Genomic DNA, 15,696 nt, shown 5'->3' with positions numbered 1-15,696 from the left:
GAAAGGGTAGTTTTTCACTTGACAGTTATTGAACACAAATCCAGAGGAATTAGCCAGGCCACTGCCTTTGAGAGATTGAATTGATCTTTAAGATCCTAGAAATTTAACTGGCCATGAGAGGAGCTGTAAAGAACCTGGGAAGTTTAGAAAAAATATGGATAATGGTGGGAAGAGACTGTAATTCAAGAGAAAGTGGCTGAGGACTGATCGCAATTGATATCCAAATCTTTAGAAAAAAGCCCAGTAACTCCAACTATGATGCAAAAAATAATTTTATATCTAGACATTGCTGAAAATGTAGCAAACTAAAATCAAAGAATGGATCTCAAAAAAATCTAGAAGGAAAAAAACATATTACCAAAAATGGAATGTTCTTGATTTCTCAACTGCAGTAAGCAAATGTTAGAAGACAGTAGAACAAGATGATCAAATTATCACGTGGCAAGCACTCTTTTAGATCTCAACGAATGAACAGAAAGAAAAATATCTCTGTCTTGGTAGAACCTCATGAGTGTATATATTTGTGTTTGTGTGTTGGGTGAGGGGAGAAGAAACAAACAGCAAATATAATACATTGTTCAGTGGTAAATACATGCTATGGAAAAATAATAGGACAGAGGAGATAAGTCTGGAGATTAGGGAGAATGGCATGGAAGATGTCATTTTAAATATGATGGTCATGGAAAGTCTCATTGAGCAGGTGACATCTGAGCAAAGTCTTGAAGCTGAGCAAAGGAATCATGTAGTTATCTGGGTGGAAGTCATTTGATGAAGAAACAATCCTTGCTGCAGGATCATGCATATATGTTTAGGGGACAGTGGGAGGCCAGGATGACTGGAGCAGATTAAGTAAGTTTCATAAAAAAAATAAACAAATCAGAGGTTAGATATAGGACTAGAAAAGAGGGTATGTCAGATAATAATGACATTGATTTTCATCTAAATGTAGTGGAGAACCATTGAAGTGGTTTGAATAGGGTGACATAACCTGATTTACGTATTAAAAAGTACTATTCTGGCCACTGGGTTAATAACAAACATTAGGAAGACAGAAGAAGCAGCTTGAGAAAATTTCAGAGACCATTAAAATTAACCCAGGCAAGATATGATGGTAGTATTGCCTGGAACAAGATGGCAAAAGTGTGAAGTGAGTGAAGCAGAAGCAACAGGATTTTCTGACTTATTGGATGTACAGTGTCCAAGAGAAGAATCAAGGATGAATCCAGAGTTTTTTAGATTTAGATGTTTAAATTATTGATCCTGGATGAGGTCACAAAGAGAATGAGCACAACTAGAGAATAAGATGTCCAGGGCTGAGCCTGGGGCACTCCAACAATATGAAGTCAAGGAGAAGAGGAAGAATCATCAAAGAAGACTAAGAAAGGGTACAGTAGGGTAGGAGAATAACTAATGGATTCCCGGAATTCAAGTGAAGAAAATATTTCCAAGAACATATGAGCAATTCTGCTAAAAACTCTTACCCAGAAAGATGGGAATTGCGAAGTTACTTTGAATTTAGCAACATAGAGGTCATTAGTGACTGTGACAAGACCAAATTTATGGAACAGTGGAGTGAAAGTCTGATCCACTTAAATGTGGAACAGACATCTTAACCTAATACACCCAGCTATGAGAATTGAGGAAACGAAATTGACATAACTAGCATAGATGGCTTTTAATAAATAAAGGAAAGAAAAAATGGTGCAATAGTTTCCTCTTATATACACTTCGAGTTATTCTCAGTATTTTGATCGCCTACTGTCTTCTGACATTCACTTACTGCTGTTGAGAAGTCAATAACATTCCGTTTTTGGTAATGTGTCTTTTTCCTTCTAGATTCTTTTGGGATCCATTCTTTTAGTGTGCTACATTTTCAGCACATGTCTAGATATATAATTATTTTTTGTATCATAGTTGGAGTTACTAAGCTTTTTAAATCTAAAGATTTGGATATCAATTATGATCAATCCTCAGCCACTTTCTCTTGAATTACAGTCTCTCTCCACCAATATCCATACTCTTTCTAAACTTCAAATTGGATGTTTACTACACTCTATCTTCTCTGTCTCTTATCGTCACTGTCTTCTCTGGGTAATTATTTCAGATTGTCTAGTTCCATACACCTAATCTAACCTGGTAGATAAATATTCTATTGAGTTTCTAATTCCAATTACATTTTTATATTTTCATGTTTTACTGGCTTATTTTCAAATTTCCTTTCCATCTAATAGTTTCTTATGGTTCAATCATTTTCAGTAACTTTCACTGCTTTAAACTTTAATATACTCATTTTCTATTCTCTATCTTGAAATTTGTAACCTTTGAAGGTCTGATTCTGATTGTTAATTCTTCAGACTATCTTTGATGGCAAATTTCTCTGCATGTTTCTGTGTTTGAATTCATTAAAACTTTATGGGAATATATTAAACCTGGGATTTAAATTTCATTCTCTCAGAGAATTTATTTTGCTTTTGCCAGAGGCTGATTACTCACCTGGAACCACTTTAAAATTTTGCCTTGGCGTTTTTGTGCCACACAGGTGATGTCAATTCCAGCATCAAACCTGAGTGAGGCCTGGCTCATGATTACAGATTCTTCTGAGAACCCTCTGTCCAGAGCCAAGGTTGAGACAAGTAAGTGTCTTTATTCCCTCACTTTATGTAGTATAACACACACAACTCCCTCTCCCTATCTTTCAAAGCATCACCTTTCAGAAAGTTCCAGGTTCTTTACAGCTCCTCTCATGGCCAGGTCAATCTCTAGGATCTTAAAGATCAATTTGATCCCTTAAGGGCAGTGGCCTGGCTAACTACTCTGGACTTGTGCTTTGTTTTTGGCCACTTAACACTTCCTTTTCTTGCATTTTTTAAAAAAGGGGGCTTTTAGTATTTTACCCAGAATGTTTATATTACCTGCGTTGAGAGAGTGTTGGATATCTTGTTCACAGTAATGACAGAAAGAAGTCTCTGAAAATATTTTCAAATGTTCCGAGCTTTTTTGTTAGAGATGAATATAGGTAGGTAGTTAGAATGTAGCCCAGCCAAGACACAGGAGTCCTTAAAATACCAGTTGGCCAAAATATGGACTTAACCTAAGTTGTTCATCAATGAATGAATGAAGAAAATGTAGTATATATACACAACAGACTATTATTCAGCCACAAAAAGAATGAAATCTTGTCATTTGTAACAACACAGATGAAACTGAACATGGATATTAAGTGAAATAAGCCAAACACAGAAAAACAAATATCACATATTCTCCCTCATGTGTGAGCTAAAATGCTGAATCTCATGAAGATAGAGAGTAAACCTGTGGCTATGAGAGGCAGGGAAGGGTAGGGAGGAGGGGAGGATGAAGTGGGGTTGATTAATGGATACAAATATACACTTAGAAGAGGTAAGACCTGATGTTTGATAGATCAGAGAAATAATTCAAGTGTTCCTAGCATATACAAAAAGATAAATATTTAAGGTAATAGATATCCTAATTACCCTGATTTGATTATATGAATGTATCAAATTATCACATGTACCCTGAAAATATGTACTTCCAATATGTATCAATGGAAATAAATGAAAGGGAAAAAATGTTGATTGTTAGGTTAAGCATAAATAATTTGTGGCTGGGACATGTAGCCTATACAGTATTTTCTCAATAGGTTATAGACTGAACAAAATTATTTTAAAAAAGAAACTAAGCTTAGCTATTCTATTACTAGACAGCCACACAGACATTAAAGTTAACTTGTACATAATTAGCAGTTTTCCTCCACTGCATTTTTAATATTCTAACTCTCCATACTCACCAAACTTGACTTTGTGTTTTAGATACAGCAGTGCAATATCAGGACTCATATATTCACGGCTGTTGTATTCAGGATGGGTAATAATTTTTGAGACAGGAATATTCTGTTCTTGCTTATCCTTCTGAAAGAGGCTGTACTCCCCAGAAGTCACAGTTATATTCTTCAGTTGCTTCCTAAAACCAAAGAAAAATGTTTCATAAGTAGTTGTTTCCCCTACGCAAGTCTTCTTGGTTTGATGTAATTAAATGAAAAGTGATTAATGTATCTTTAAGCATCCCCGAGTCTTTGAAGAAGGTTTTCCTTATTATTGAGTATTACCAATGGTCATATTTTTTTTAATCTAGAAAAAAATCGTAGTTTTCAGTCATGTTTCCATTTTTCTGAGTCAAGTATTTAAGTATTGCATCCTTTTCTTCTTTGATATACAAACCATAGTTCACACATGCTATGCCATTTGTAACAGGATACAGAAGTTTTTTTCTAGAACTGTTCCTTCTTTTCTCTTATTAGTACCCTCTTTTAATCTGGTCAAATATTTGTAATTTCTGCAGTTTTTTCCCTCCTAATGATTTAAACCCAGATGATTAAAACTTTGGAGCATCCATTTAACATTTCTTGTTAATGCTTTATTACAGTAAGTAACCACCACCTCTACCCAAGCACTAAATCCATAAATTATAGATGATGTCTGGGATTGTTTAATTCAGTAGAACAGGAAGCACTGGGAATCTTGGGACAGACACACATTTCTGGGAATCAGGAAGATCAGTGGGTGGGTGCACTGGGAGGCAAAAGTAAGAAAGGGACTGAGAATGAACCTGCTATTTAGAGCAACAAGTCTCCCAGTCCCGTAGCCAGGAATCAAGGCCTGACAAGTAATGGAAATCCACAACTTACTCACTGAGGCTGTCCAGGCAGTGTGCTGCTGTAACAACCCGATCTTCTTGAATCAAGCTTCCTCCACAGAAGCGGTGCTCATCTGATTTTAGGGAGACCTGCCCAAGAAGAAAGTTACAAATGCAGCTAATATGTCTCCCCACATATGTATCTCCATCGGAAACACTGGAGATCAACTTTTCTAATCTGACATAATATTCTTAAAATACTGACATAAATTGGATAGTAAGATAGTTCCTATGAAGTAAACTTTTTGGTAGAGAGCTAGAGGGGGTCAGGAGAAAAACTACATATCAATGTGGATTCTTGCTTTTGAAACAAAGGAAATATTTCACTGTTTTCTCATTAAGAAATCAATGCCTTTGTTGCACTGACCTGCCATGGATGTCCAGTCACTGTTGAATTTCTCCAACTACTAATTCTAGAGAAGAATCTAGATCCCACGGCAGTTTCCTTACTTTTCATGTTGACCATGCGAATTCCACACTTCAGTCCTGTGTAGAAGAGCATGTGTGTGTGCACACACAGAGCCTTAGGTAAGAGTTCACTTTACCAACATTTCCCGTTTGGATTTTCCTGGCCTGGCACAGACATTCTGATAGCACTTAGCTGCAGACTATCACATTCTTCTCTCAATATTTTCTTCAGAATATCCCACAGTCACCTGGGTTGACCGGAATTTGCCTCCTGTCTGCTCCCTTTCAGCCTGTGTTACCATTGGGCAGGAAGGAGCAAGCGCTGCCTCTGGTAGGTGACTTGGGGCTTACTCTGGGAAGATGCAAATTTAGGTTGTGTTAAAGATACCAGGAGCCACACGCAGTGGCTCCCGCCTGTAATCCCAGCACTTTGGGAGGCCCAGGTGGGCTGATCACTTGAACCCAGGAGGTCAGAACCATGGGCAACATGACAAGACCCCATCTCTACAAAAAAAAGTAAAAATTAGCCAAGTGTGGTGGTACGTGCCTATGGTCCCAGCTACTCAGGAGGCAGAGGCAGGAGGATCACATGAGCCCTGGAGTTTGAGGGAGCCGTGATGGCACCACTGCAGTCCAGCCTGGGTGACAGAGCCAGACCCTGTCTCAAACAAACAAACAAAACAAAACAAAACAAAAGATACTGAGGAATGACATATACTACTCTGGAAGGGAGATATTTGTCTTTAAGTTACTTCTACTTCGTTAGGTTTCCTTGGAGGAGGCTCCTTAGTACACACATGATTAGCAGGTGTGCCTACAAACGAACTCTAAAATGCAAAAAATTTCAAAAAGGCAATCTGGCCCAGACCTTCCTTTGGGGACATCTGAGCATGCACCACCCCCTCACCCTTTCTTCCCAAATGCCTCAGGTGTGGCTATACCACCCCGACTTCCTGAGGCAAGGAGTAATGAAGTCTTCCCTCTCCAGCACGCTCAGCCTCCTCCGCAGTCCTGGTGCCCAGGGCCCTAGGCTCACCTAGGCTTCTGGGGTGGCCGATGACCAGCAACAGCAACAAACCAGCACTGGCCAGCACGCCCATAGCCTCCACGCATCGGCCTCGCACGTCCTCCCTCCCTGCAGGCTGAGAAAACTGTGGTGAAGGCGGGGGTCTCGCCCTTTATTCCCTCCTGCGGTGCCTATGGGCAGCACCTGCTGTGGCGCCTTGGTTCACAGGTGTCCCTCTTCACGATCATTTGATCATTGTGAGCTGCCGCCGCTCTCTGGTCACCCCTGGTGTCACAGTGCCCCGCCACCCAGCCTTAGAGACTGGCACGAGGTGGCCCGAGGGGCGACAGTGGTGCTCACACGTGTGCAGAGGTTCCTGCTAGCAGATCCACAGCAAGCCAATCAGTGGCCTGGAACGCTTAGCCCTGCGAATTCCCAGACTGGGGAGTGTGGTCCAAGCTCAGGGGTAATGAAGCTGGTCCCCCACACGAAACACACGCAGGACTTCTGAAAGGCAGAGGGTCATGAAGCTTAGTACAATACTGCCCCTTCTAAGAAGCTTGTTGCCCTTGACCCTCTAGAGTTTTCAAAGAGTGAATAGGAAAGATCAGGCTTGAGCTGACATCATTTTCTGGGTGGCAGTACTGTCCTCCATTTCAGCAGAATGGCCCAAAAGCTGTAGGATCCATCATTTAAGATGATTAAAATTAATCTATTGGTGAGATATCACTTTTTTCCCATGAATATTATTTTGTAATAAGTTAGGCTGAAGTTAGAAGACAAAGCCAGAATTTGTAATGGTCTTATATTTTGTCAGAAAATTAGGGCAAGGCTAAGTGGACATTCTATATATATCAAATAACCTGGCCACCAGTCCTTCAGCGCCAGCTGGAGGATTTTACATTCACGTGCTCTATTTTACTTTCATATAAAATAGAAATAAAAGCTTCTTGAGGTAGGAGGGTACATAAACTAAGGGGGGCAGGTGGGAGATGAGCAGGTAGATGGGAAAACGGAAGGCAGTCAAGGTGGAGAGAATGCAGGCACAGGTACAAGCAGGTGACAATCTACTGGGGACAATGACCTCTGTGACTGCAGGAGAGAGCAGAGGGTAAATGGACACCATTTGAAGAAAAGACTAAAAAAAGTGAATGATGCCTGGCGCTGTGGCATCTTCAAAAGGTGTCCATTTACCCTCTGTGGCTAGTGGCTACCATGTTGAACAGCACAAATAGTGATTCTGTCATCACCAATAGTTTTATGGGACTGTGCTGTTCTTGAGAGTAGCACTATTTTCTTTTGAGTATTTATTTCAAGGAAAGACACCTCGGATGACAGTTTGAGTAGATGACTCCTTGGTTTCATGCCTGGGTGTCTAGGGGATAGGGGGTGTCCAGCATGCTCTTAAGGTAAGCAGCTCTTCTGTGAAAATAAAACATTGAACCTCCAGGCTTCAGTACTGTCCAGGGAATGTCCAGATGTGTGGCTACCTGAACAGTGGCCCTCACCACTTTCCTCCCTGTAGTCATCACACAGGGGTGACCATTTGAACCACCATGCCAGCTCCAGGGCCACACCGTTCTCCAATAAAAGCTCAGAGCCCCCACATGGACCCAAAGCCCTCTTTCTTTTTAGCAAGAGGTAAGATGAAACCCATCAAAAAGCCTTTACTAAACAAAAGGGAAAGAACTAGAAGGTGAACATGTGCTGTGCAAGAACGGTCAGGCCAGCAATATTCAAGTTGCTGGTCAAACCATGGCCAGCCCTTCCGTGAGGCTCACAGGTGCTGTCCCCTTTCACTCTTCTACCCATGGCACACAGCTTTGCAGCATATTCTGTGGTTTCTTTGTTTCAAACCTGGGAATCTCCATGCAGTGGGGCACCGTCTCATTTCCTGTTACAGAATAACTCCCTTTGTTTCCAGAGTTTAAAACCCACAGCTTCAACTGAGACCCTATTCTTATATACAAAGGTTTAGTCCCTTACAGGCCTCACATAATAATGCCTTTCCATTAAGTGGAAAAAGAGCCATTCAATAAGAATTACACACCATTAATAGCCAGGCCATAGGCCAGGTGCAGTGGCTTACGCCTATAATCCCAGCACTTTGGGAGGGTGAGGCAGGCGGATCACCTGAGGTCAAGAGCTCGAGACCAGCCTGGCGGCCAACATGGTGAAACCCCATCTCTACTAGAAATAAAAAAAATAGCCGGGGGTGGTGGCACATGCCTGTAATCCCAGCTACTCGGGAGGCTGAGGCATGAGAATCGCTTGAACTAGAAGGTGGAGGTTGCAGTGAGCCAAGATTGGTACCACTGCACTCCAGCCTGGGTGACAGAGTGAGACTCCATCTCAAAAAAACAAAACAAAACAAAACAAAAAAAAACAAAAAAAAGCCAGGCCATTAGTTTTAGACTCAAATTTTCTAAAAAAGTAATGGTTTCAATATAAATTGAGTTTGTAGTTATATTAAAACATCCAAATGGAAGAATCCTCTTTTTATGTTTAAAATAACTTCAGAAAAGGAAAGGATACCAAGGAGAGGAGTGGACTGGACTACCCCCAAAAAGTGGTGACTTGTGATGTACAGCAAATCTGTCTTTAATTTGGACATCTTCACTAGTATAGGACAACTGTGATCTGCTATTCGAAAAGCTTGGCTGTGAAGGGCAGACGGAGATGTGACAGCAGCTACAGATAAAATGAAATAGAGGATTTTTTTTTCAAATTGTTTTGGTGTTGATTGCCTGTGTATGTGCTTTAAGATAGAGTAGAACTGACAAATTGACAAGAGGCAGCAAAAGGAAGAAGTTAAAAGATGAAGGAGAAGTTAAGGCATGGAATGAAGTTCCATAAGAGGCAAAATGCAGAACCTAGGGTCCTCTTCTTCCATTATGATAACAGGAGAAAAGAAAGGATAGAATTAGGTGCAGGTAAATGTATAGATGAAGTGCAGGGCATTGGGGGATAGCTGCTTTCTACCTTTTATTTACTCTGTGAAGAGAGAGGTGACAGCATCTAAGCATGATAGGGGAGCGGATCTGGAGTGGGTGAGTACTGAATTGGCACTGTGTGGAGGAAGGGAAAGAGAGCGGACAGGAAGCACACAGAATAATGCAATGAAATGAGTAAATGAATCAATGAAGGAAGGAAGATGGTCCTTTTTAAAACATTGTTAAAACAGACACTCCTGGTGACATGGACATCAGTAGGTACTAACCATGAAGTACTTGAGAGATTGAAACCAGACATACTTATTTTAATCATATTTTATATAAAATAGACATTTACATAAATTTAATTTTGGAAAGACCTAGGCAAAGTATACATCATTAGACTCAATGGGAGGAATACTTTATGGAAGATAAATTCTAACGGGCACAGCCAAAGTAACAAAAATGTACATTTACATACAACTGATCCAAACAGGAAGTAAAAGCATTATGAAAAAAGAACATGATGCAAATCATTTCCCCCTGACAAAAGGAGGGATCTGCGTGAATTACAGCAAATCAAATGATTTCCACATTATAAAAGCAAGCCATGGCTTCTACAGATACTTTAATTCCTTGGGAGGAAGTTTCACCTCATCTTTTTTCCCCAGTAGAGTAACAATCACTGTAGGAATTTTTAAGTGCACAGACTGCAGAATAAGAGTAACTACCTCTGCCATGTTCAAGCACTTGGGCAATTCAGTCACTTTTAGGGTTGTATCATTTAAAAAAGGGGCAACATTTATGAATTATCTCATCAGATGCATGGTGTTTTTCAATCCTGATTCAAGAGTAACTATTAGAGTTACTCATTGAGCTTAATGGAAACATCAAACCGACGAGTCCTTTCATGGGTGGTAAACATGACTGAGAGACACTGGCTAACTTGCCCCAGGTAAGGTGGCTCTTCAGTGGCAGAGCTAGAACTAGAACTAGAACTCAGATGTCTTGATTCTTGGGGTAGTGTACCCCTCCTATGGACCAGCAAGATAAATAACCCCCAAAGGACATCACACATACTGAAAACTACCAAATTTGTTACATATATATATACAACGTGTACTACTGAGAATGCAAAGAAACTACTGGATTTTTAGAAACAGACATGTCTCTCCAGGTGGGAGTCAATGGTGATCTATGCTTACAAACCAATAATGACCATATATTGTGGTGGATGCTGATTTTATGAGTTACAGGCCCTAAAGATTTTAATTGAAAAGATCAATTAAAATCAATATTTTAATATCAGCCAATTGATTGTTATAAAGATCTTATCAATTCCGTTGTGCCACTTTGATTGATATTAAACCATCCTTTTGATTGCAGTTATTTTCTGTTCTCTTTAAATTACATGGCTACAAATAAAATATTGAGGGAAATAATATTTTTTGGAAGAACTATTCAACATATTTTCCTTTTGCATCAAAAACTTCAAGAATAATCATAAAATCTTATAATATTTCTCTATATTATTTTTTGGCACCCTAAGCTTTTATCTTATTCAACTGCAACCTCAGTGCAAGATTTGACAGGTACTTATTCTTTTTAAATGTCAAAAGATACTATTTAAATAGCTAAGTTAACCTATATTTGGGAGATACCAACATATAATCAAATCAAAGTAAACATAATTTGGAAACCAGGAACAAAAATTTTAAAAAAATCACCTCTCACTATATTTGTTTTGAATGTCATTCCTAATATCCTCTAGATTTATTATTTTAAGAAGGTGAATCCACCACAAATCAAAGCAAAAGTTTTTTTTTTTCCAAAAACAGATTCTAACAACTATAAAGAAATAATTAACAAAAGCTCATGTGTGCCCAAAATAAAGATAGAGATGTAGGCATAAACTCTATACCATGGACACCTTCTGTGAGTCACGAAAATATCAGTCATATATATACTGGCACTTAGTCTGGTACATGCAAATTTCAAGGCAATTCCTCTCCATCTGAGAACGAGGAATTGTGTCATTTTAAGGCCAAATTGTAGTCCAATTGCCACAAGTGCAAAACCACCTGACATAACCACCTATTTGTAATCATACAATGATAGCCTCAACCAACCAATTGTGCCATAAATCATTGTTAAGACTTCTTTGGCTCATTTTAGTATAGATTTAAAAGTAAAAATTGCAAAAGATGATAAACATCTATTATTTTGTAAAAGTTACAAGCTCCCATTCCAGGTGTCAGCCCTGTAGCGGTTCTCCAGCCTAGCTGCACGTTAGAAGCATCACCAGGACAGCCAGGATGATTCAACTGAAGATTCCGAAAGGTCCTCAGGTGATTCCAAAGTGCAGCCCGTGTTGAGAGCCACTATGTGTGAGGGAACAGATGTCAACTATCAGCTGAATGTAGCTCTTCAATCTGAGAACCTGGAATGTTTTACAATGACAACACGAAACCCACATTTGCTTTGTTTCGCCTCAAAGTACAGTTATTGTGGGTCAGTTTTGATAGGACAGTTTGGATTTTCTCATTTAGTCTGACTGAAAGGCCGTTGCACAGAGGCATTCACACAACTGCTGCAAAACCCTGCATCAAACTAGGTACCACCTATTACAAATTTCAGAATCTTATGCTAAGGGTTGTGAAGTACTGCAGGAGGCTGGAATTAAAGTGTGACAATTCTCTTTGTTTTGTGATAGGCTTCAAATTAAACAACCCAAAAGGATATATCTCCTGATTCTCTATAATACAATTTCTTTTCCTCCAAGGCATTTGCATCTTTGGTTTAGTTCACCTATGTTGTATCACTGAAACATGTTTTATAAATACTGTTAACAGATTGAAAGCATCTGAATCATTTAAAAAATCCTGAATGAATAATTCATAAGATTAAAATAAGCTGCTAAAGCCATTCTTGTGGCTTCTATATCAAAGGATACATAAAGAAATGGACACTTATCAGGGATTTTGAAGGCAAGGAGAACTGATTCTAGGCACAAAAAAAAGGAGAGGTTAGATGGACTGGAAAAAGAGGGGTGATATATACATGAGGAACTCTAAATGTAGCTGGAAAAAAATAGCAAATCTGTTCAGAGTAACACAATTATAAAACAAAACTCTGATCATTGGTTCAAATGTTCAGCCAGGCCAAAGCAACTCCTGTTTTATCCTCAGCCACTTTCCTTCCTACCCAGGACCTCTTTGGGAACCCACTGCAAAATGAAAGTGTGGACCTCTTGCTCAAAAATTATTAAGAATTATTAAGAATTTCAGCTGGACATGGTGGCTTATGCCTTTAATCCCAGCACTTTGGGAGGCCAAGGTGGGCAGATCGCTTGAGCCCAGGAGTTTGAGACCAGCCTGGGTAACATGGTGAAACCCTGTCTCTACAAAAAACACAAAAATTAGCTGGACATGCTGGCACATGCCTGTAGTCTCGGCTACTTGGGAGGCTGAGGTGGGAGGATCCCTTCAGCCAGGGAGGTCGAGGCTACAGTGAGCCATGTTTGTGCCACTGAACTCCATCCTGGGTGACAAAGTGAGACAAAGTGGAACTGTGTCTCAAAAAAATAAATAAGAAAAAAATCAAACAGACATTCAACTGAGCTCGGGGTGCTTCTGCATGCAGGGCCCTGTGGGACTGCAAAAATTGCACATCCATGAGGCCAGCTGTGCTCCTCCATTTCAAGAAGGTGCTATCAATCCACACAGCAAGTATACTTCCATTAAGGGCAAACTAGATGCACCTCTATGATGAACCAGGGCACTCCATTTTTATTATAAAGGTAAGTTCCATGTATTATTTCATGTTACAAGGACCAAATGAAAATAGTTACAAAATACACTTAATATCGTTGAAAAATAGTATGTGATCTATTTTCTTATAGGCACTGTTTTTACTGTGAAACTATTGGATTGGCCACATCTCAGTGAAGGTATTCACTTGGGATAAAAGTATCTGATCCAACAAATAATTACTTTTTTAAAAAACAGTGCTTACTTTTAGTGTTCAAAAGATGCCAGTGTGTGTAGACAGAATGACAGTGAGAGAAAAAGAGAGGCAGGAAAAGGGAAAAGGGGTAGGGAAGGATGGGGGAGATAGGAAAGCACCTACAGGAGGCAGAGAGTTTCCTGAAGGTCATGTGATCCTTTACCCTCAGAAACTTTTAGGCTGAAATCACCATTTCCGTTATTCCGACAAATGTACTCTCCTACCTCTATTAGCACTTCAAGTAAGGTGTAATAACTGTTCAAAATTTGGGGCTCAGTCTTTTCCATTAAATTTTTAAGCATGAGTTTTCATTACAGATTATTCTGAAAAGTTGTAATAAAGTCCTAGACATTCACTTTTTTCAATTTGAGGGTGTGGTTGTTATTTTACAATAAACACTGGAGTATGTTTCTTGACACTAGGACTATGATTTTGGGGGAAGAATAGTTCTTAATTAAGGTTGTGGATACATTTATGTTATATAACATGAAAAAACTATTAGAAACAAATGGTCGTAGTGGTAATATATACATTCTTGGATTACTGTTGCATACAAAGAGATGCATGCTAATTCAAATTCTGTAATCATTTTCATTTAAAATACTCCCTTCGCCATGCCTTCCGAAGAAGTTTTTCTTGTTTATTTAGACTTACCTTGACAAAACAAATAATAACACTGGGGTAGTGCTTCCTGATACTGGGTTGAAAGAAGCAGAAGGCTATTTTTTACCCTGCCCTGGCCTGAGCATGTGAATTATGTGAGCCTTTAGGCTACTATGTCTGTGTGCTACCTGGCTCAGCACTATAAACAGTACTGCCTGGAGTGTTTTGGTTTTGTTTTTAATGATGAAGACCAAATTAGAATCAGGTGTTCCAATTTCTTCACTTCCAAAATACACTACTGCCAAAAAACTGAAGGCTGATTCCTCACATCTCTTTAGCAAGTGAATAATCAACACAAAGTTTGGGAGGGACTGTTAACACTTAACTATTTTACAATTTAGATTTACATTTTATAAGATCAGTTTTGAAAGCTGATATTAAAACCACTTTGTACAGAGAAAAAAGAAGAGTGTGTATGTATATATTAAATATTTTATAAGTTATGAAATAAATAACACTAAAAATAAATGTCAAATTGTGAGTTCAACTTTGCCTTTCCTATTTCTTAAATATAAATATATATTTAAAATTTGAATTTAGATCTTTACCCTAGATTTTTAGAGCATTCTCCATAATATTCTCAAAACAAAGAATTCTGGGTATTAATCGCTGATGTTCTAAGCCCAGAATTCTCATTAAGCCTAGGAACACAAATAAATAGAGCTCTTTTTCCATCTAGTTAGAATCTATGAAGATTTCTGTGATACATCATAAAGGTTCCTCAATGGTTAAATATATTTTTCAAAAAAATAATAAATCTCATGATGTCTGAACATTAAGATAATAAAGTAGGACATTTCTCTTAGTTAATATCTTTAATTTTTTATGTAGAATATACTATTTTTTTCTCCACCAAAATAACAATATATTTGCAGGTGGGAACATGTATGATTTTAAATGCACTTTTGAAATCTTAGAGTAGAACCACTACTCTAGTAATACTTGTAATAAAATTAAAATAGTTTTAAACACTTCCATAAAGAATTAGGGGTGCCCAGCTCCTTGATTTCCCCCTAGGGATAAAGATATCCATATACAATTCCAGGAGCTTCCCTATAATTCCTCAAAAAAGCACTAGTAAAACTCTTAGGAGGATATTAGATAAAGCTCACTTAGCAATAGCCCTTTTTCCCCACATATTCTGGAAGGTTCTACAAAAGCTATTAGATACTCATTTCTGGTTCTGGAGAATTAAATAAGCCAATTCTTGGTAGGATTTTCCAAATGGCTTACCACAGAGGATTTATCCTCTTTTGAAATATTTCATCCCATAAAGAATAGAAGCTCTGCCTTCATAGCATTTCAAGCTTCTGTATTTCTGGGACAAAAAATGTCTAAACAGAATTAGATCTCCAGGTCTCAAAAGCACAGAGATACATCAAGAGAAATCTGGAGTTAAACCAAACAAAAATCTTTAAAATGTGTAAATGTCATTCTCCTTCCCTCTCAGACCTGCTTGCCCTTGTTTGCTGTTTTCATCTTCTTCATGGAAAAGCAAGTCCTTCAGCACTGGGCTACCAGCAGATGTCCCAAAATGTGTCACCCTGAACTCGGAATGAGAGAAAATCTCATTAGTTGTGCCCCTGCTGATGTGAAAGCAAGGCTTCCATCACTCCCCTTTCAGAGGCACCACATTATCCTATGAGGTTGGGTCAGACGGTGGTGCTATGTTTGATCCTTTTCTCGAACTTCTTGTAATCGTTTTTCTAGGCGATCCAATTTGGCAAGATTTTCCTTCAGCAGTTTGCTGTCTGGAACCAGCTGTAAGGCTCTCTCATAATAAGCTCTTGCAGACACATATTTTCCCTGGGGGTGGGAAAGAGGGAGCAATTACATTCTGATCCATCACAAAACTCTCTCAGAGAATGAAGAGACTAAGAAACTGACCCTCTGCCCAGTTTTACATTAATGTTCTCATATGGAAACTCTGTCTGTATGTGTAATTTTATCCTTGTCTATTGGTGCTTT

At 38.9% G+C, this 15,696-nt stretch overlaps 2 protein-coding genes across 4 annotated transcripts in view; both read right to left on the bottom strand.

Annotated features, from left to right (window-relative positions):
* Nucleotides 1-6,221, bottom strand: part of OVCH1 (ovochymase 1) — a 75,774-nt gene extending 69,553 nt beyond the window's left edge. The window contains 4 exon segments of the mRNA XM_055357880.1: nt 3,809-3,981; nt 4,706-4,803; nt 5,081-5,199; nt 6,158-6,221. Of these exon segments, the coding sequence (XP_055213855.1) occupies nt 3,809-3,981; nt 4,706-4,803; nt 5,081-5,199; nt 6,158-6,221 (454 nt within the window).
* A 3,144-nt stretch (nt 6,222-9,365) lies between these two features.
* The window catches only part of TMTC1 (transmembrane O-mannosyltransferase targeting cadherins 1), a 284,520-nt gene continuing 278,189 nt past the window's right edge, over nt 9,366-15,696 (bottom strand). For all 3 annotated transcript variants that reach the window (XM_019039302.4, XM_019039303.4, XM_055359438.2), the window contains one exon: nt 9,366-15,534. In XM_019039302.4, the coding sequence (XP_018894847.3) occupies nt 15,394-15,534 (141 nt within the window). In that variant the 3' untranslated portion in view covers nt 9,366-15,393. The remainder of the gene's footprint in view (nt 15,535-15,696) is intronic.

This window comes from Gorilla gorilla, chromosome 10, assembly GCF_029281585.2.
Source record: "Gorilla gorilla gorilla isolate KB3781 chromosome 10, NHGRI_mGorGor1-v2.1_pri, whole genome shotgun sequence".
NCBI lineage: Eukaryota > Metazoa > Chordata > Mammalia > Primates > Hominidae > Gorilla > Gorilla gorilla.
The sequence above is the reverse complement of the archived record's forward strand: the minus strand, read 5'-3'. Positions and strand labels throughout refer to the sequence as shown.